The 23,263-nt window shown below is 35.8% G+C and overlaps 1 protein-coding gene across 1 annotated transcript in view; it reads left to right on the top strand.

The window, feature by feature from the left end:
- Positions 1 to 23,263, top strand: part of CNTNAP4 (contactin associated protein family member 4) — a 199,688-nt gene that overhangs the window by 167,045 nt on the left and 9,380 nt on the right. Inside the window, exons 16-21 of the mRNA XM_064735502.1 lie at positions 7,272 to 7,442; positions 12,363 to 12,581; positions 15,199 to 15,438; positions 16,990 to 17,214; positions 18,621 to 18,754; positions 19,776 to 19,863. Coding sequence (XP_064591572.1) covers positions 7,272 to 7,442; positions 12,363 to 12,581; positions 15,199 to 15,438; positions 16,990 to 17,214; positions 18,621 to 18,754; positions 19,776 to 19,863 — 1,077 coding nt within the window. The remainder of the gene's footprint in view (positions 1 to 7,271; positions 7,443 to 12,362; positions 12,582 to 15,198; positions 15,439 to 16,989; positions 17,215 to 18,620; positions 18,755 to 19,775; positions 19,864 to 23,263) is intronic.

Here is a 23,263-nt window from a genome sequence, read left to right as displayed (position 1 = left end):
TTCCCTGGCTGAAGCAGCCCAGCTCCTCCTGCTTGAAGGGCAGGACAAGTGCTCCAGACCTGAACATTCCAGTGGCCTCCACAATGCTTGCTGCTGTTTATTAATGTTTTCCTTTGCTAGAGGAAAGGAAATTGGAAGCCCAATGTAGGTGTTCTCTTACAAATGTCAAACAGAGAGGGGTAACCACCTCCCTCAGTTGGCTGGCCACGCTCACTCAGCCTGTGATGCAGCAGACCTCCACTGTGGCCACAGACAGTGAAGCCAGTGCAAAGACAGCAATGAAACAGAAGCACTTGCAGCTTGTGTAGTTCTGATTACTGGGGGGAAGAATTTGAATTCCACTACTCACCAAGTTCCCAAATATTATGAATTACATAACCTGACCTCGGACGTGACAGATCTTAAAACATGGAAGTCAACTAGCTTCCTTGGAGTAATCTCTAAAACATACAGAGAGTTTTGACACCCATTGACCTCCCTGAGTTCATTTGATGTTTGCTTAGTCTGGGTGATTGAATTGCTGCAATATTTTACACTGATGATGAATGATCACAGTATTTCTAGACAAGCTGTGATAGAGAATTCTACAATATGATGACAACAAGCACAAGAACTCAGTCTGAATGTCAGAGAAATATTCTTGTAATGTCATACAACTTTATAGCATTTGACTTCAAAAAGAAGCAATTTTTGAAATGAAACAAGCTCAGTGAAAATATTTCAGAATATAACAGTTCATGGTCATAATACAGCAAAAACCTTGGAATAAGAACATTGATTTGGATTGTTCAATAATGCAATTTTTCTCAGCCATTTACATCATAAAGACAGTATGAGAAGACATGTATTTAAGGAGGTAAGAACTAAAATTTGAGAAAACAAAACAATTTTTGATGGAAAATAATCGTGTCACAGATTTTGACATAAACCCAAAGTGTTAAAAAACCCACAAATTTTATGAGTGTATATAATAAACTATCTCAACACAAGTTACTATATAATTTTGGCATGTTATATATATATTTAATATTTTTATGATGTATAATATATGATGTGTCACCTATATTAGGAAATTGCCATATAACTATTTTATAGCATGATATATAATGAAGTCCAGGGAAGGGCAGTAAGGCCGATGAAGGGCCTAGAGGGTAAGTCCCATGAGGAAAGGATGAGGAAGCTGGGGATGTTTAGCCTAGAGAAAAGGAGGCTCAGGAGAGACCCTATCACTCCCTGCAGCCACCTGAAAGGAGGATGTAGCCAGTGAGGATTGGCCTGTTCTCCCTGGCAGCCAGTGGCAGGTGAAGAGGGCACGGTATCAAGCTGCACCCGGGGACGTTCAGGTTGTACATCAGGGGAATTTTTTCATAGAAGGGGTTATTGAGCGTTGCAGTGGGTTGCTCAAGGAGGCTGGGGAGTCGTCAGCCCTGGAGGTGTTTAAGGGAGAACTGGACAGGGCACTCAGTGCTGTGGTCTAGTTGGCAAGGTGGTGACCAGTCAACAGCTGGACTCGATATTCTCAGGAGTCTTTTGCAATGTAAGTGATCTATCCTACGCAGGAAATTATACATATATATATTTATATGTATATACATATATATATTTATATATATGCAATATATAAATATATATATGGGCATATATATATATATAATGTAGACTGTATTGAAATATATTAATATAATTCCTCATATATAATATGTGTTATAATAAATACTGAGTACAGGACATAGTAGATTTTTTTCTACTCATTGTGTATCAGCAGTGGAGTTTATAATGAACATTTTCTTTGATATTCAGTTTTATGGTTAATGTAAATAGCTATGACTTGCAGTAATTTCTGAGTTCTGCATATTAATTTTCAGTAGACAAAATTGATGAAGTTTAAACTCTCTTGCCAGGCCACTGCTTCTATTGAAGCTGCAGAAGGAAGGAAATCTGCTGTTAAAACTTTATTCCCAACCTGAGGTTGCTTAAACCCATGAGGGTGTAATTAATGCACATTAATGTATTTAAAAGAATGTAATTAACTGTACATTTAATGACGTTTACCTTTGGGTAGATGAAGAATGCAGAAAAAGGTCTAGTGGCAAATACCCATTTTTCAGAAGTGCTGTCAAACAAGGGAGAATAGATATTCCTGGACTCGCAGTGTCATTTGAATACTCTTCAAAGAGATCATTGCTATTTTTACTTCTGTCACTCTCCAGAATTAAATTATACAATTGTATTTCACAGGGGATATCTTTTATTAAATAGGTTTCTGTTCTATCTGACAGACATTAGTTTTTTAGGATAACTGTCTAGCATACCATGTAGAAACATGGAGGAGAAGGTTTACTGGTATTTATAATACCTTCAGTACTTCATTAAATTACTTGAATCTAAACGATCATAAATTCTTATTCCATCAATAATCTATTCCTTGTGGGACAGTTATTTGGGAGGAAAAGAAAATGTTAATGCCTACAGCAAAATAAAGTAGAACCATGAATATTTGGTTGAATTGAATTGCCATAAACCATGCACTCCACTGACTTAAGTTTCCAAGTTAGTTTTACTTATTTGGGTGCTTCTGAAAAGTCATGTATCAAATACAGTCATGCAGAAGGTGGCTCTTTATTGTTGTATTTTTTTTCACTCTTTTAGTTAACATTCCAGTTCAGTACTTGGCTTCTTTATTTTAGGCTTTAAGGATTGATCTCTTCAACAGAGTATGTTACTTATAAGAAAATCAAACCATATTGGTCAGAGCAAGGCAGGAAAGGGTAGCCTTCGGTAAGAAAAAAACCCCCAAAAATCCAAAAGTAAAATAAATACAACATAGTTTATTTTATAAAAGTTTTTAAAAATTATATTCAGGTGTTATTTCTTTTTTCAGCATTTTTGTAAAGTTACTTTACTATAAGATGCCAAGGTAGCACTCACACTTTTCTGTCACCTTCAAAATGAAGTACTGATTTATTACTGATTCATTTCTATAATCCCTTTTCTGCTCTACAATATGTTTAATAAATTGTAAGGTATGACAGCTGGCATCAGATTGAAAAATGTATCTAACTATAGTGAAAGTTAAGATTAACACTAACATATATCAACTGAGCAGAGTAACAGGAAAGATTTTGAAGCATATGAGAATGAACAATGTTTTTGGTACATTAACAGATAGAAATTCTATGGTCTTCATGAAAAAAGAAAGTTATCTTCATTTCTTTTGTCATTATTGAAGTAAAAGCTAGATGTTGAATAAATTCCAATAGAGTCAGTTAGTGGGAGTAGATTAAAAATACCCACCCTTCTATGTTGGGTGTTTTTTTTTTCTTGTTCTTTTCATTACAAGGGCTAAGTAGACATATTCTCATTTATTACTGTGAATATCCAGTAAGTGTTAGGACATAAAAATAAATCCAAAATAATGAAATATAGCTAATGTGCCAAAATTATGTATATTAAATGGGTGATTATAATCTGTCGGCATAAGACTAATTCTTGGGCCAAAAATAAAATTGTTGATTTCGATCTTAATAAAAAATAATATAAATGCATATTTATAGAAAATATAATACATTGTAAAGATTATATACCATTCAGCAGGAATTCACATTAATAAAGATAAGGGTAATACTGGTGAGGACACCAATAGACTTTAATAAGGTATTTGATGGAGTCTTGTTTACTTGGCTGAATAAAAAAAAAGTAAATTCAACTGCAGAGTGACAGTGCAAGCATGTAAATGCAAGCAGATAATCCATTCAATGTGAGTTCTCTGTTTGACATTTAAATAAAAAAAGAAATATGGTGAGCTTTGGATGTAACAGAGACTAACTGTATCAATCACTTGCAATACCTTCATTAAAGCAGTGCAGTAAATTTCTAATTTGGCAACAAAAACCTGTTTCATCTCTCTTCAGTACCCTGAGAAATCAGGACATGTCTTTCACTCTCAATAGCAGAAGTATTTGTAAACCGTGTGTTCAACTTTTCCCCCTTATTTGGCTTTATATCAATTATTATTAATTCATGTTTGTCCTAACCTCAGTCTAATCAACATTGTTTTAGTCCTCTTTGCAGCTTCCTGCATAATCAAGAGGTTTAATACAAGTCTGTGATTACACTTTTACATATATGAAGAGAATGTCAGGTTAAAGGACAGCATTTAAGAAGTTGAGGTTCATTTTTTAGTGAAAGCATTTAAATCCCTTTGCTGAATTTGGGTATAACCTGAGGTGATGTGTTAAACTTTAAAAGAGTTTCATAGAGGAAGAAATTTCAAATAATGTTCTTGAAAGCAGGAGATAAAATCAGGAATGTATTTAATGTTTGGGATTTGAAGCTACACTGTATGTGGATACATAAATATGCACAAACTGACAGTGAAAGCATTTGCGAATTTTCCATAAATTGACATTTTTAATGCAATCAATTGAATATTTTTCCTAGACTAAATTCTCTTTTTCAGACAAGACTGATTCAGGGAATTTATATAGTCTGTGTTATATCAGACATTGAACTAGATGATCACAGTTTTCCCTTCTGGACTTTTATCTGTGGAACTTTAAAAAAAAAATCCCAAAGTACGAAATATACTGTTTGGCAACATAAGATCTTTATTTTCTTTGCCTCAATACTCAGTGTCCCTGCTGACAGAATGAAGATGCAGCCATTAGAGATATGACAAGGAATTGACATAAATGATGAGCAGATTTCAGTTTTGAGTAGGAACTTGAAGAGCTCTATGAATTGCAATTGCACAATTGTTTTGAGAAGGCTGATTTATCTGTCTTATTATTATTGTCCCCTTTTTTTTTGTTTTACAGTGTCACGTTGGTAAGGCTAATTGATATATGCCAAAAACATATGTATATTTTTCAATAAAAATAACTTCATGTATAATTTATATTAGGATCTTACTTCTTTTTACTCATAGGAAGACTGCAGTCTTACAGCTTAGATAAAATGCTAAATAATATTGATTTTCTATCAAAATGGTGTTTGGCATTTCCAGAAAACTAAATGGGAGACTGTGAGCCAGATGCTGTAAAGTTAAGAAATTCTTTTCCCACCCTGATTTACAACATTATAAGATACTTTGTAATATACTTTTCCTAAGCCTGTATTTAAGCTGCTTGATTGATAGAGCGTCTTTACATTCATAAATTACACAGTTCTCAGAGCTGAGAAAAAGAATGGTTAGACAAGAAAAGGCACTAAACTAAGAGAGAAAAAATAAAGCTTCCTATCCCTGCCCTCCCTCAAGGACTCCATTTTGATTTACAAATATCATTCAAATGCTCTATGAAACTAATTGTATCATTACTTCACTGGACTGTTACTGCCCCTATTGCCTCTTTGCTAATTGCTGGCAATGTTGTACCAATTTTGTATAAATTACGGTATTAAACTTCCTATTGTGTTTGAATTACTGGTAACAGCCAGCCCATTATTTTTAAGTAGCTGTGATACACAGCTGTTAGCCACAACAGTTGTGAAGTTTGCTCTGTGGGAGCCATGACCTGACACAGCTGAGGAACATGGGCTTAAAACTGATGCCAATGTGTAAGGCTGCTGCTTTTGTCTGGTGGCACTTTTCACATGTTGGCAACCTCGAGAAGCCCATAAGGCAGCACAGGAGAGTGAGGTGCAAAGCTACATGTTCCCCTCCCAACCCGAGCCATCTGTTCACAGCTGCCTTACCATGTAAATGTTATCCCGATGGCTGCTTTTACTTGTGATAGCTGGCAGTACTCCCGGGTGTCAAAAGTCATAAATGAGCAATTGCCAGAATATGTGTGAAAATCCTGCCATGCTGCTTTTCCAGGGTTTTCTAGGTTTGGGTTCCAAACTCTTCCAAAAATGGTAAAAACTCTGCTGGAATGAGGGAATGGACTTTAATTTTACTTCACTGGCTGTGGACTAGGCCTCCATATACACTGCATAATAAGGTTTGATTTTGCAGGGAAGAAAGAAATTTTCAAATATTTTTTTTGATTCCCGTTTCTCATCCTAAAAGCAGAACATGGCTGGAGCAAGAATTACAGTACTACATAAGAGTGAGATCACAACATTATCAGGAGAATATTCAATAGGCTTGATCAATTAGATAAGAAAGTATTAAATGTCTCATTTTGTTTAGAAAGCAATATAGCTTAATAAAGAAATACTGATATATCTGTAAAGATTCAGCAATATTAACTAGGTACTTCTAGTTGAACGCCATAAATGAAGATTTTGTCCTTATTAGAAGGTGATATTAGAGATTTTACTTCAGCATTTTAAAAATCAATAACAAAACCTCGCAAATCATCATTGGATGCTTACTAAAAATAAATAAAATCAGGAAAATATCTATGCTAATTTATTAAATTTTCCAATTTACTTCCTTGATTTCTGCTACAGTAATTGCAAGGATATTTGTCCTGCATTCTTTGAGATATCTGGTAAATTTCACTGGACTACAACAGTAACAAGTCTCTTTTCCTTGTTATGTAAAATACATATTTAATAAGTCTCATAGTTATTGCTTGTACTAATTAATCCTAGAGTTGTAAAGGTTAGATATAAATAAATCTATAATAAAAGGTCTTAGCTGTTAGCTTTGCACCTCCTCCATGTTCACCACTGAACCACGACCTCAAGTACCATATCCACAAGTTTTTCAAACACTTTCATGCATTTTGACTCCACTCTGGGAAGTCTGTTACAATGCTTTACAACCCTTTCAGTGAAAAGAATATTTGTAACATTTAATCTAAACTTGAGGCCATTTCCTCTCATCCTGTCACTTGTAACCTGTGAGAAGACAATGGGCCCTGCCTCACTACGCCCACCTTTCAGGCGGTTGCCTGGGAGAGAGAACAAGGTCCCCAGGAGCCTCCTTTTCTCCAGGCTAAACAGCTCCCTCAGCCATACTGCTTTAATGTAGGTAACGTACTTCATTCATAGCTGCTATGTCTGCTTACTTCATGAAAGGATACGTCAGGCCATAACCGGACTTCCCAGCTGAGATGAAATTAATTTTGTTTAGTAATAATTGGTTTTTTTTGTTGTCTGAGCTTAGCACCTTATTCTTGGTGAAACGTTATTCTACATTCCCAATAATGCATACCTTTTTGTGTTATGAGCTAATAGGGAAGCTTCTGTGGATGTGAGACTCTCTGAACACTGCAACCCATTCTTAGATCTGGGAATTTTCTTTTGTTTATCAGTTATAAAACTTACACTAAAAATGTTAGATAACACTGTGTCTATCATCCTTTCATTCTCTTAACCAGGAACATTTTGGAATTCAGCTTCCTTCAACACAGAGACATCCTACCTGCATTTCCCCACCTTCCATGGAGAATTCAGTGCAGATGTCTCATTTTTCTTTAAAACTACTGCATCATCAGGAGTGTTTTTAGAGAACCTGGGAATTCAAGACTTCATAAGGATAGAGTTGCAGTGTAAGTAATGTGACTAATGGTTTTGTTGTTGTTGTTGTTGTTATTATAAAAATTGGATTTAATTTAATTTAAAGGAGGAGTATTTAAAAACTCTTCTCTACCTTTTTTACTTCTACTGCTACTGCCAAATCTTTATCATTATTGGAAAAAATTACAGCACTGAGAACAAACAAGCATCCATTTGAAGAAATTTTCTACCCCAGGGATTTCTTAATCTAACAGCACAGCAATCAGCCCCTGACTGCTAAGACTGTTTCCATTTCTTGTGTTCAGTGCATCTCTACCACCAAATTCTCTTCATCCCAATTTTAAGACCAGGCATTATATGTGGCTGCTGGAAGAATCACTCAGTTGCCATGTGAGACTCAGACCTCTTGTGCCACAGTATCTTAAGTCCCACATTCTCGTCTTTTTTCTTTCTGTTTTTTTTCCTTCAATATTTTTTTTTAATTTATGCAGACACAAATCCTTAGACTTAAAAGCCGCAATAATTTTTTTTTGCATAACAGAGAATTAAATATCCCACTAAATCTGACATAAGGTGATCAACGCAAAATGAAACCTTTATCTTAGTTGACCCAATGTATTATTCTTATATTGCTCATTATTGAAAAAGAGAGTATTTGAAAGGATAAAGCATTTTTTCATTAGACTTTTGAATTAATTTGAAGAGTCACATTAATTGAAAAGTCTTCTTTTGCCTGGTGACTCTGAGAGTTCTCTAAAATTGTTCTATTAGAACAATTTTTACCTTGGGATTAGGCAGTTCCTCATTTTTTTCCAAATGGATTTTCTTATCAGCCTCCAGTATTTTCTAGAGAAGAGTACAAATAACTATATATATATGTTGTTTTGCAAAATATTGCTATAGAAACATTAACTATTTTTGATTAAAATAAAATATTCTGCTTTCTTGGTTTTTATTTTTGTCCATGTTAACATCTTATGGTAATGAAACAAACAGGGAAACACCTTTTATATTAGTTTAATTATAGATTATTGATTTGTGTTAAATGAAATTGTGTTTCATCATCTCATACTATAGTGCTGTACTTGAAAACTACCCTGTTTTCAACACTGTTTTTACCAGGTTTTTGGCAGTATGAACTGCCTTCTGTTAAACTCTGTGAACAGTTTAAAGGTAAACTCAGTGTCATGCAATACAGAAAATGTACTGGATCAGCACTTCAGTGGAGGCTCTCTGAAGCACTGATGATAGTCTTGTCTGATAAATTATTTTCTGTTTTCAAAATAAACAGTTAAATCATGGAAGCATTAAAGGAATGGTTCTGAGAATTGAATTTATTCCGACATTTGTTAGAAGACCGTAAGTTTTTCTTCAGAATAATAATATGAAGACAGACTCATGTCACTTGTCCCATTCATTCACAAGCATAAAAACCACTGCATACTTATGGGTTTTAAATGACTGTATATGAATAGGGAGATGTGAGAGGAAGCAAAAGGCTGAATGGGTCTATAATTTCAGCATCTAAAAAAGCAAAGTTTTCTCATTATTTTATAGAATATAGAGATATTTCTTCATCTCCATAAACACCCTAATTTGTTGAGTAGACAGACCCACTCTTTTATGTATGTCATATCTAAATCAAGTGGAGGATTGTTTGTAGTGGACCCAGAGTTGTCTGCTTTTATTGAGGAAAATATCAATCAGAAGTGAGCAATATATATTTCCATCAAGAGTATTTTTCGCAAAAAAAAAATTAACTTGAGCATTTCATATGGTATAAGATGACTTATATTTCATCATCTTGTAAGTCCACATCCTTTATAAAAATGTGAATGTAAATTACCAACTTACACTTATGTACTACTAATAGTTTCAAATAAATTAATATCTTTTATTTGTATAATAATAAATAACAATAAGGCAAATGTCAGATGTTGCTCTTTAGGATGATGGTGTGAGAAAATGTTTAAAACTTTATCATATCATTAACATTTGACATTCAGTACTTAGGAAACTTTATTTTTTGTTATATATTGATTGTTTTCAAACTTTATATCTAATTATTTTATTTATGGGGTAGTGTTCTTTAGACATTGAAGTCTAGCTTCAAACAAAAAAGTCAGATCCAGAAATGTAATACGAAATGTGAGACTTAGAGCTATTCTGCTGGTTTTATGAAGTTATAGACACTGTAGTGCGTCTGTGTACACATTCTAGAACATTATTGCAAAAAAGGTGTGTTGCATCCTAACTATTTTAAAAGAGAGGGTAAATAAAAGAAGATACTTGTCTCAAAGAAGACATTTGATCCCTTATTTTTGTTTTGCAATAAGTTATAATTGCATGTTGAGCTTCTTCCTGATTACTGATTTACTGCAGAAATACTGGTTGACAGCTACAGAGCTGATTCAACACTGAAGAGTACACTCTACTAAACACTTACAGGACCAAAGGTTACATTCTCTACCCAAAGGTCTGGGTATTTTATATTAAATGCTCACTGAAGGTTTATTTCCAAAGAGTTAAATAGAAATTTAAAGTAGGGTTGGAAACAGAATGGTGTATTGATTTGGCCGGGCTACTGCAATTGCTTTGGAAATAGTTCAGAACAGTGCAATATGCAACTATTGGTGGCCTTTGCCCAAATTTTCAACTTACTGTCCAGGATGAGTGCAGTTCAACTGCTTCCTTTATGGAAGATGCTGGATTTTTCATTCTGTAGCATATTAGCTGGTAATCACTTTGTGCTTCTGCACATGATGCTTACACTCAATGCTCTGGATGGTTCTCTGTAGCTGTGCTTTCTGTTAGTTGTTCTAGCTACGTCTAGCCACTGACCACTCTCCATGACTACCATCAACTTCCACTCCCCTTTGCCAGTCTGTAGTTGTGCTCTGCCTATGATTGAATGCATTAGGGTTACAAGGGTTCTTGCAATGCTTGGATAGTTTTAAAGTGAGACCAATGTAGGAACCAAAAAAATATTTTTGTGCCAGAAGTCCAGGGTGCATTCTCTTCTGCTACCTAGGATGCATTCTCTTCTGCTACCTAAGAAACTACCAAAATGCTCTGTGCATATGTCCTTTGTTGCAAGATGATATATTTTAGAATCCAGTATCATCCTTCCTCGTTCTGTGGCATATTCTCCTGGTGGTTCTTATAAAACCAAGTTTTCTTTCAAATTTGCAGTATTGTTCTTATAATATCATAGAATGTTAAGTGATTATATCTTTCACTTTTTCTGACGTATTCTGGTTAGTCTTCAGACACTACAATGGATGACCATGAACCCATTCTTGTTATTTCAGCCTTCATATGTGGAACTTCAGGGATTTGCTTCCTTTTTTTCGAGATTGTAGGAATTTTTTAGTGGTACTAACATAATTCACTATTTCAAAATCTTTGTTGTGCACTTTCTTGTCTTTAAAACTTAAACAGTGACTTTATTTATCAGACCTGTCATTCTGATACGCTATTCAATAGGCCCATTCAGTGAGTTCAAAGCAGAACTTGTGTTTTCAAGCTTAAATCCAATAGTATCCAGAAGATTACAAAGACCTCTCTGCAGAAGGTAACAGTCAGTAGAAATTCTTTTTAGCCAGTCACATGGATTTTCTGTGGCTTTTGTTCTCTGCTGTGTGGTTGTGGTTGTTTTTTGGTTGGGATTTTTTTTTTATCCCTCTAAAAGAGAGAGTGAGTTTTCAGCTTTTTCCAAAGAAAAGAAATTTATCCTAAAGCTAATTTATTTTACTGAGGAACTGTTTAGATATCAATTATCTCTTATTATTATGTAAACTTGATTTTTAAGCAGAGGAGGTAATTTATTACAAAAGGTTTTTTAAATTGACTGCACAATATGCTTTATTTAATAACTGAAAAAGTTTATGTGTTTCCCATTTTACTTTTCTGTCTTAGGTTCAACTATTGTAAAAATAACGTTTTATAGCAACAAGATTTAGGGCTTAAGGATTGCAAATGTGTGACATTACTCAGTCTAAAGGTTGACCAGAGTGGATTTAAATGTTTAAAAATGTCTAATGTCTTTTTTAAAAGTGAAAAGAAAGTAAAAAATACTGCATGGAATATTTTTTTCCACTTCAGTTAATTAATGTTTAAAATGTTGTTTGAAGCTCATCTAATTCCCTTGATTCCTAATTCTTTTGCTTTTCTGGCTGAATTCAATGATGTCAATACAAAACTTTTTTTTGGATTTGTGGAATCTTCTCTTTAATCCTTTAATTAAATCCTTAATAATACAAAATTATGGCTATCCGTTGTCAAGAGAATACTTTTTTTTCATACATTATTGTCTTTCAATATATAAAAGAAAGACTTTCAGAGAGAAAATTCACAATTTTCAGATCCTCGGTATTCCGACATATGCCTCATCTTTTTATTTTGACCTGCAAAGATTCAGTGATTTTCTAGGCAAATTGTGAAGTTGTGCAATGTGAAAGTTGCTCAGAGAAAAACTCTATTTAAATCATAATTTTATAAACTACATCAAAATCTTCTCTCTGATGTTCGTAGAGGCTGTATGAGTAAATAACAAAAGTGAATAGACAGTAGAAGATGCTGGTTGGATTACAGTTGTGATAATTTAAATATAGTTAACAACAGCAATAAATTAACATGTAATCAAGAGATGCATTTTATCCAAACTGAAAAATTGCAAAGCTAGCACATTTCACTGTTTCTTGACTACTGTGCTCTCCAGGGGTCCGCAAACTGATTGGTTTCTTTGCGGTGCATAAATCATTGCTCTTGCTGTCAGTGAGTGTGAAGAATGAGCTGCAGGCCTCCGCAGTAAACTCTTCCTCTAAAACAGTCAATCTTATTCCATGAAATAGTAGCTAAACCTTAAAGTATCTTGTTCTGCTATTAATTATTTTGTGACTCAATTAATTATGAAATAATTTAAATGTCTGCTACTACTTCCCTCTTTCTAGCTCCATATGAAGTGGCTTTTTCATTTGATGTGGGAAACGGACCTAGCGAAGTCATAGTGCAATCACGCAATTCCTTAAATGACAACCAGTGGCATTATGTGAAGGCTGAACGAAATGTCAAAGAGGCTTCCCTGCAAATAGATCAACTTCCTCAGAGATCTCACAGTGCCCCACCTGATGGACATATTCGCTTGCAACTCAACAGCCAGCTTTTTGTAGGTAGGCGCTGCACAAAATATTTCCTAATGATCATCATAAAAATAAGAAAATGCCGCAGTGAGGAGGGGAAGAAAAAGTGTTGCCAACCAGATCTTTTGAAAACATTTTGTATGATGGCATAAGAGACTTTGTGAAAAATCTGTGCAGAAATTCACTATTTTGAGACTATAGATCTCAAAGCTCCTTGACCAGTAGTTTCTCTGGGACAGGATTTCAAATGAAGTTTATTTCATTTGAGGTTTGTTTGAAGGACCAAGGATCCAAGGATGTGGATTTGCACCCTTTTTTGAGAGGACGTGATCTACTAAAGGAAGTTGTGCCATTTCTGTAGTTTCAGGGGAATTTTGTTGTCTCTTTATCCACAGCTTCTCAGGTTGAAACCCGAGAAAGCACATTAAGTGCAAGAAAGTTGAAACACATTAAGGCATTTGGCAAAATGCTGAAAAAGTAGAAATGGAGTAAAATAGAATTAATTAGTATTTATTTAGCTATTATAGAAAGCTATATAGAGCTATGTATTATATCCACAGTAGTGTTCTTAATGTAATATTGACTTATTATGAATTCATAAGTCTCTGGTGTAAATATATGTTGTATATATAAGAGCATTTAAAGCTGACCCTACTTTTAAAAAGGTCTTTTTTTATGCCTGCTCTGAGAAACTCATACTAAATTAATGTAAGCTTTATTTGCTGTGGCTTGGGGAGGAATACATTTAAGGACAATAGTGTTCTTAAATTGCCACCACCAGGTCATTTTAGTCTATTATAACTGAAAATAATGACGGCTATGTCAAGATATTCCATGTAACGCAAATAATTACACAAACTTTGAAACTGAAAAAACTTAAAATGGATGATCACATGGAAGCATTTATCCAAATGAGAACTGGAAATTTATGAGAATTATAGTTTACAGTCTCACACATTGTGGAATATTTTCTGCTTTTACTTTTTAAAAGAGGACGAAGGACAAGGAACATCAGTAGGCTGTGCAACAAAGGACAGGAGAGAGAGTATGTAGGTTACACACCTTGCTAAGTAACACAGATAAATAAAATGTTAGCTATCATGAAATTTGCTAAAAATAAGGAACAGTGAAAAAAAATGAATTAACAACTTTTATTACTCGAAGGATTGCTCTGTGTAGTTATCACCTCTATTTGGTAGTCAGATATAATCTGGATGTTATTTCTCTGCATAGAGAGGCTTTAACCTTCCTATTATTGAAGAGTAGACGCAGCTTCCGAGACAAAGTCAGAACAGACACCAGCTGAGAGGTATCATGGAATCATTAAGGTTGGCAAAAACCTTCAAGTTCACCAAGTCCAACCTTTAAATGAACACAACCTCATCAACTAAACCACAGCACTAAATTCCACATTCAATTATTTCTTGAACTTTTCGAGGAATTGAGACTTCACAACACCCCTGAGCAGCCTGTTCCAATGCTTAATCACCCTTTCCATGCAGAAATTCTCCCTGATGTCCAACATAAACATGCCCTGGCACAGTTTGAGATTATGCCCTCTTGTTCTGTCAGTATTTTCTGGGAGAAGAGGCCCACTCCCACCTGGCTGCACCCTCCTTTCAGGCAGTTTTAGAGAGTGATAAGGTCACCCATAAACCTCCTTTTCTCCAGGCCAAACAACGCCAGTCCCCTCAGCTGCTTCTCTCATGAATTTCTTTCTTAACCCTTTTACCCACTTCATTCCCTGTTCCCTGATATGCTCCAGTGTCTTTATTGTAGTGAGGGGCCTAGAACTGGACATAGCACTCCAGGTGTGACCTCACCAGTGCCAAGTACAGGGGGACAGTCACTGCCCTGTTCCTGCTGCCACACTATTGCTGATACAGGCCAGGATGCCATCAGCCCTGGCCACCTGGACACAGCCGGCTCACATTCAGCTGCTGACCAGCAAACCCAGATCCTTTTCCAGCAGGCAGCTTTCCAGTCACTCTTCTCCAAGCCTACAGACCTGCATCAAGTTGTTTTGACCAAAATGTAGAATTGCCAAGAATCTGATATGTTGAACATCACACAACTGACCTCAGCCCCTTAGTCCAGCCAGTCCAGATCCCCTACCAGATCCTTCCTACCCTTCCGCAGATCAACCCTACCACCCACCATAGTATCATCTCCAAACTTACTGCAGGTGCACTTATCCAAATCACCAATAAAGATGCTAGACAGAGCTCCTCCTCTCCTCTCCTCTCCTCTCCTCTCCTCTCCTCTCCTCTCCTCTCCTCTCCTCTCCTCTCCTCTCCTCTCCTCTCCTCTCCTCTCCTCTCCTCTCCTCTCCTCTCCTCTCCTCTCCTCTCCTCTCCTCTCCTCTCCTCTCCTCTCCTCTCCTCTCCTCTCCTCTCCTCTCCTCTCCTCTCCTCTCCTCTCCTCTCCTCTCCTCTTTTGTGAATTAATAGAGTCTTCAAGGGCTCTCTGTAATTACTTGACAAAACAGAAATCAAATGTACTTTTAGAGCTACTTATAAATATTTTCATATGAATAAGTTTGTGTGTTGGAAAGTCATAATATACTGTTTATAGGCTGTAAGCTATAAAGTTTGTTTACATATCAATTATTTAAATGTTTTTAAAGCTCCTGTAAATTTATTTTCAGGTGGAACAGCATCCAGGCAGAAAGGATTTTTGGGATGCATTCGTTCATTACGTTTGAATGGAATGGCCCTTGATCTGGAAGAGAGAGCGAAGATAACACCAGGAGTTGAACCAGGCTGCCCTGGACATTGTAGCAGTTATGGTAACCTGTGTCACAATGGTGGAAAATGCAGAGAGAAATACAGTGGATTCTCCTGTGACTGCACTTTCTCAGCCTATGCTGGTCCATTCTGTAAGAAAGGCAAGCATGTCTTTTAGCTTTATCAGTTATTGAAAACAGGATCATACAGTCCAGATCAAGATCGTCAATTCCCCTTAAAGATATGTTGAAATCTTGCAAAATATGCACTTTACATAATGTTGGTAAATATTCAGCTGAGTTTACTCAATATCTGTAAGTTTTGCTAAACACTTTTTTTTCAGAGATAACATCAATATATACCATTTAAGCAAGAACCACATTACCCTCTTACAGCATGAAGATGCTGAGAGGATCAGCATCTTCATGCAACTGTTTTGATTCTTTGATACTACAGTAAATCTAGGAACTATATTTTTATGGTAAAGCATTTGGATTTCTGTCTTTCAAACAGTAATCTCAAAACTAAGTCTGAGTTAGGAAAACAAACCAAGGAACAGAAGAACTTAAATCTACTTTTTGCTGTAAGAAAGTAAGATCTTTGCAAAAAGGACTGAGCCCGTTTTCCAAGTCTTTTTAAAGTAGCTCTTTGGTGAAGTTATCATACTAGTAGATGATGACAAGTCTGAATTTCAAAAATGAATTAATGAATGAATGAATTTCAACATTATCTAGAAGTTTTAGTGTTTGCATATAATTCAGATTTGCAAAAAGTCTTGCTTCCTCCATGTATTACATGCATTCTGCAAAGTACTAAGCAGCTTATATGCCACAACTTCATGTTACTCTAAATTAACACAAAATCTGCCCTGTCATCACTGCCACCACAAAAGTGAGGGACCCAAAGTCTTTGGACTTTGCATATCTAGCACTGCAGGTCTGATGGCACTGTATGAGGAATGATGTTTTCCTCCTCTGCATCAGAAGGGACTAATGGTCACACTGTAATACTCAGCAGAGGTGGACTAGCTTCTGTTGCTGAGTGTGGGGTGACCAAAGTAGTAACTTTCAGTCAGCTTTTTTCAAATACTTGACCAGATTACAGAAACTTCAAGAAATTCCTCCAAAGTGTGAAAGCTGTGATCCAAAGCACTAAGACTTTTTCTAAGCACAAAGACTAAAACTTTTCTGCTTTTAGCAGAAAACAGCAGAAAACAGAAATCACAGAATTACAGAAGCTCTCTTTAAGTGATTCAAACATAAAAAGAGCATAAGTAGGTTTCTATTTTCCTTTTTTTTCTCCCACCTGACCAGTCTCTTCTACCACATATTGCATCTAAATGTTAGGATTCAAATTGCTGCACCCACTTGTTTGTAGGAGCACTGTACATGCGAGACAGAATATACTGTGCTTGAGGACCAGGATGATCAATAGAAAATAATGTAGAAAAAAATGTTCTTCATTAAAAAGATATTTAAGACACACATCTAAATAAGCTTTTGCCTTAGACCAGGTTGTATCTTAAATTTCTCTATTGTTCTAAATGCTAATTTCATTTAAATTTACTTTTTAGCTTTATCACAATAGTCTAGAATACATTTTATTTTGCTTTGTGGTGTGGCAGAAGGAATAAAATACCAACCAAACAACAAAAAAAGCTCGCTAATGTTATTTTGCATTATATTAAAATATTTAATTACTTTTTGTTTCAGAGATCTCTGCCTATTTTTGGACTGGCACTTCTGTGACATACAACTTTCAAGAATACTACACATTAGCTAAAAATTCCAGTTCTCATGCTTCTTCGTTCTATGCTGACATGACACTGGCCAGGGAAGCAATTACATTTGCCTTTCGAACAACACGGACACCAAGCTTACTGCTCTATGTCAGCTCCTTCTACAAGGAATACCTCTCGGTCATTCTCACCAGGAATGGTGAGTTTTCAGCTTGGATGTCTGGAAATACTAATGAACATCATAACTGTCAGCTTGGATTCTCTCAGATTTCCAGACCTGAAGCAGGAACTAGATATTGTCCTGTTATTTTTTTAGATGGTATCTTTGTTTTTCACCTGCATCAAGCAATTCTTTCCACATGAAAAGCATTCCTCCTACTGTACTTTCAACTTTCACTACTGTTTTTTAATCATGTTGTCAAAAATCTTTATTTCTGAAAATCCTTTAGAAATGTTTGGGTTTTAGAGTTTGGAAATGAAAATTGAAATTTATCTGAGCTGTGTTCTATTCATGAAGCCTATTAATTGTCATCCTCAAAAGAAATTATGAAATAAAATAATTTTTAAAGAGCATTATCCATTTCCCAAATTAATCAGAGGTAATTTCATTAAATTTATTTCATAAGCTACTTATATAACTATATATATATATGTATATATATATATATATATATATATATATATACATACCTGTAAAAATATATGTAACATTACTGATATTTCTGTGTAAGCTGAGCATTAACTATTAGTCGGACCTTTCCATTCTTTCATCTAGATCTAGGCATTTTTTTCTTTAAGTAAAAGAACCCCACGGGCTGAGTTAAATTTTCAGGTTTATCTTTGCAGTCGCTGTGGGTCTGTGCTTGAGGAAGGTTCTGTGCTTTCCTAGACACATATTTGGATATAGAATAGCTGTATTGTCCTCCCCGTCATGTGACACGGAACATGTGTTGCTCATGACCAGCCTGGATCTGACATGGGCCCCTATTTCTAGAGCATGAGTAGAAAGTTGTGGTCCATCTGCAGCTGAGAAGGAATTTCTGACCAGGAAACTACGTTGCCTCTGTGTTCTCTTCTGAGTCTTTGTGTGGTTATTTGTGTACAGATGGTATTTTGGGAGTTAACAATAAGGAATGGAAAGTGAGCTAGGAGTTAGTACACTGCATTCAATTTAATTTTCAAATGGTCAGAGGTTTACAGGACTGGACAGGGAAAACATTATTCAAGAATTACGAGTTATATTTGGTAAGTCACAATTATGAGAGCTACCAGACTAAGTCTTTCTCAACTGAATTTTGAAAGTAATTATAAAATTTCTGCTCAAATTTTAAGTCAGTAATCAAAATTGAGACAGTTTATGACTATTTTTGCCACTATATCCTGCTTCTGACATTGCTATTATTCATTCTGTTGCCTTTAATTTCTCACTTATATCCATTACTCATGGCTAAGTCCTTAAACAAATCAAGCATTTGTTTTGCCCTTGCAGTACCCCTGTGAAGCATGTTAGATCATATATTGTATAGTATCTTTCACAAAATATATGATCTATATTGCTTATAGTGTATGTAGTGTACTACAACTTTTCTCTCTTTAACCCTGCAGGAAGTTTACAGATTAGGTACAAGTTAGATAGCCATCAAAATCCTGATGTCTTCAGCATCAGTTTCAAAAGCATGGCTGATGGACAACTACAGCATGTGAAGATTAACAGAGAGGAGGAAACACTTTTTGTAGAGGTAATTCTGTTAGGGGTGGGGGAAAAAGTGGATTAGCATAAAAAGGTAGACAAGCAAAATGCAGTAAATACTTGCAACAAGGCAATTACCCCCAAATTAAATGTCCTTTAATATCTCAAGTAATCAAAGCAAAGTTAACACTCTCCTGATGCACAATCAAAATTAATGTTAGTCAATCTCTTTGATGTTAATTTTGTTTATTTCAACAGGCCAATATCACCTCCTAATTTTATATGAAAATGCAAGTAATTGTTTGATGGCTGAATTTTCAAAATTTATTAAATGTGCGTGACTACTGTTGTTTGTTTTGCGTCTTGCATTTTCAGGTTTTTTAATTAAATTTTGCATTAAACTACAGTACAAATATATTACCACACAGATAATGATGTAGGTCTTTTAAAATTTTTCTTTGGTCTCTTTTACATCATCAAAGGAATGTGGCTATTAAGGAAGATATTTTTTGCTGTTTTTGTGGAAATTTCATTATCAAATAGTAACATTTATTTTGCTAAAGGTTGATATTAACAGGCAAAAAGTCTTTTTTTAATATAATTTTAAATTCAAAATACCTGCATGTTATAATTTAGTATTTTGAATCTAGAACTTGAGTAATGGTACTTGGCTTGAAGTTGTTCTAGAGGTACTCTGAGAGGCAGAATATTTACAATATAATATTTGATCTTTATGAAATTAAATACTGAATGTGTTTTTAAAATTAAATGAGAGTTTTCATATTCTTAAAGGTTTGCTATTTTTTATTCATCCTAGAGGTGAAAAAGAAGGAATCAGGCAAATAGCTAAGATAAATAAAGGTTTATTAAGTGGGATGCTTAAGAATATCAGTTATAATCAGTGATCTAAGGAAGCTAATATCTATTTCCTGATGAGTTTTTATGCTATAAATAACAAATGCTTCCCTTACGCCTTCTTATTTTTAGCCTTGATCTTACTTGCTTTTTTGAAAATATTGACTACTATTTCTTCCATTATTCTACTTTTTCGTCACTCTATCATTCTATAGGTTAACCAGAATGAAAGAATGAAGTTTATTCTGTCTTCAGGCACAGAATTCAATGCAATCAAGTCGCTCACACTTGGGAAGATTTTAGGTGAGTGGAACACCACAGCATTTTCTAAAACTACAACGTTTTCTAAAATATGGATCAAACGTCATCATGACGTGTGAAAAAAACCAACACAAACATCACTGAAAGGCATTTGTTGTTGTGGATTTACTTAGACACTGAGTCACAATCAAGGTAGAAACTTCAGTCTTGTGGAAATACAGATATAATCACAAATAAGTGCTTCCTGAAAAAATGATCAAGTGGGTTCCATTAAAAATAATTGTACACTTCTCTCTCATTTTGCAATCAAGCATTAAGAAACACCACTTTGTTTTCTGTTCTGGATAAAAAACAAATCAAATTGAAGTCGTACACAAAGATGATATAATACTATTAATCACGTATTGTACTTGAAAAACTTCCTGTGATTAGATTTTGATGTAAACAGTGAAGAATGTGGTAATGTAAGTCAAATCTTTGTTGGAGATTCTTTATCTAGTGATGATTCTTCAAAATGCTTCTGTTTCTCTTAAGTAATCATCAAAATGAAGTTTATCAATCTACAATCACCATTTCTTAAAAGAAAATAGCAATAACCTGGTCTGAGATTCTCAAGATCTTGTTATTTTCATGCCTTTCACTTTGGCAGTGATAGAGGAAGATTTGGTGTTGGTGCAGATTTAAAGGGTATTTCTCTTTTCTCTAAAGTAATTTCATAGAATCACAGAAAGTTTTGGGTTGAAAAGGACGTAAAAGATCATCAAGTTCCAACACTCCTGCTGTGTGCTGGAACAGCTTCATCCAGACCAGGTCATTCAAAGCCTCATCCACTGGCCTTGAACACTTCCCATGAGGGGGGTGAACGGATTGAGAGCAGCCTTAAGGAGAAGGGCTTGGGGGTGTTGGTGGACAAGAAGCACAGCATGGGCCAGAAATGTGCACTTGCAGCCCAAAAGCCATTGGTATTCTGGGACTGTTCAGGGCCAGGTTGGATGCAACTCTGAGAAACCTGGTCTAGTGGAAGGTTGTCCTGGTTTAGGGCAAATTTGTTAAAGAATCTGCAAATGAGGGCCCCTCCAGAAAGCAAAACCCACACGGCCCCTCCCCCCAACCGGTTCGGGGAAAAATTCCTTGGAGAGAGGTGGAAAGAACCTGTTTATTTGACTGGCCCCGCACCCCCCAGCACACAAAATGAGCAATACCCGATGACACTGCTTTGAGAAAGATGACAAAATCAGAAAGTCTCTCTCGGGGGTGGTTGCTCTGTTCTCAGTCCCTCCGGCGCTGGGCCAGCTGCTGCAGCCGAGCCTTCGGTGTTCCCGGGTCCCAGTCCGGAGCAGGTTCGAGATGGTCACAGAAACAGGAGAGGAGAAACAGTCCAGGAAGCAATGTGGACTGTTTAGCTAAACTAGCTAATAAGCAGAGGCAAAAGCAGAGCAGAAGCAAGAGCAGAAAAAGGGAGCAAGCAAAAGCAGCAAGCTGAAGCCAGAAGTGAAAAAACAGCCTTATGTGCCGCTCGTCTCTGTGTTCCTGATAAGAGAAACCCACACAAAACTTCCACTCTTCAGAGCCGGTTTTAAAGGCACAGAACAGATGAATGGGGATACAAGCATCATAACGTCACCCCAGGACAAAGGTGCTCCTGCCTATTATAGGGGGTTGCAATGAAGTGATCTTTAAGGTCCCTTCCAATGCAGGCCATTCTATGACTCCAGGCTTCATCCAAAGCACTGTGGCCAGCAGGGCAAGGGAAGTGACTCTGTGCCTCTCATCTGCTGTGCTGAGACCCCACCTGAAACCCTGCATCCAGCTCTAGGGTCCCAGACAGGAAAGACAGATTTGCTCTAACATGGACTTGTTAGAGCAAATCTAGAGAAGGACTGTGAAGATAATCAAAGTACTGGAGCAGCTCTCCTATAAAGACTGAGAGAGTTGGGGATGTTCAAGCCTGGAGAAGTCTCCAAGGTGATTTTATAGCAGCCTTACAGTACCTAAAGGAGGCTACAAGAAAGCTGGAGTGACATTTTACATCTTAATTATTATTTAGTTATCTTTAGGAGAATCTCAGTGTAGCTAATTTGTTTTCTTACTGTAAAACTAAGCACCTCTAACACAAACAGAAATATATACTTTAGAAATGTAGATTTTATACATAAATCTTACACTCCAAAAGAGAACTGGTGTGTAAATATGCACAGAAAATGAAAAAGAGAATGATCACTTATGCATAACTTTAAAGCAATATTAGCTGAAATATAAACTATTATAAGAAAATGTTACAAATATTTCCAAACTTTACAATATTATGATAAAACTGAATCAGGAATGTATAATATTTGAAGTGTGGTAGTTTAGTGCAGTCACACTCACATAAGGTTAATACCACAGTGACCAGTACAGAATGAAAGCCTCTTCTATCTTCGTTATAAAATATCATATCAAAACTTAAATATCATATCTGTTTGCTTAAAAATGTATTTGATTAAATCTATGGAAATGTACACTTTTAGATAAATAGTCTATTGGCCTTTTGACCAGGACCAATATTGTCTCTTCTGAAGGGCCATACAGTTACAAAAATTCAGAGGTGGGATTTTCTTCAGTTGATGAAGATGGCTTTGCAATGACACAGCAGTTCAAAGCACAGAGTTACAATGACCTGGAGGGCAGTCAGCCCAATTTGTCTCAGAATCTGTACTGAAGAAAACATGTTTCTCCCCATTTCAAAGGATTTACTATTTGTATTAGAAATCTGATTGCTTTAGGTTCTGATTCCTGTGAAGTCCTATCCAGAGACTGAAGAAGACTTCACGAAGGCAAAGGAAAAAAGTAATGAATGTTTATTGCAGTGAAGAGATCTAAACATAAGGAAGGAGTTAACAAAATATGAGATCATGTATTTCTCATATTTTCTCTTTCAAAAAAAAGAATTATCTTCAGTTGGAGAACTATTTTTCTAAGCTCTTCTGCATTTGAACATGACAGTTTTTTTGTTCAAACAAAACTTGTGCAGAATCTCCTGCTCTATCTGGATCCCTATGAGTCTATGGGACCTGAGGGGATTCAAACAGTAATACTGAAAAAGCTGGCTGATGTCACTGCCAGGCCTGTCTCCATGGTTTTTGAATTATGGAATCTGTTCAAGTCCCAGTTGACGGGAAGCTCACTGATCTTGTCCCGGGTTTCAGTAAGGGTATATAAGACTGACCCAGGCAGCTACAGGCCCGTCAGTCTCACCCCAGTGCCTGGTATAATTATGGAGAAGATTATTATAGAAAGCATTGATAAACAGCTGAAGGACAATGTAGTCATTAGTCATAGCCAGTACAGGTCCATGAGAGGAAAGTCTTGCTTATCAAACCAAATTTCTATTTATGACAACATAAACATTCTTCGTTAATCAAGGGAAGCCAGCTGACATAATCTTTTTCAGTAAATCTTT

Source organism: Zonotrichia leucophrys, chromosome Z (genome assembly GCF_028769735.1).
Source record: "Zonotrichia leucophrys gambelii isolate GWCS_2022_RI chromosome Z, RI_Zleu_2.0, whole genome shotgun sequence".
NCBI classification, from domain to species: Eukaryota; Metazoa; Chordata; class Aves; order Passeriformes; family Passerellidae; genus Zonotrichia; species Zonotrichia leucophrys.
Note: the sequence above shows the minus strand (reverse complement) of the source record. Positions and strands in the feature narration are given on the sequence as shown.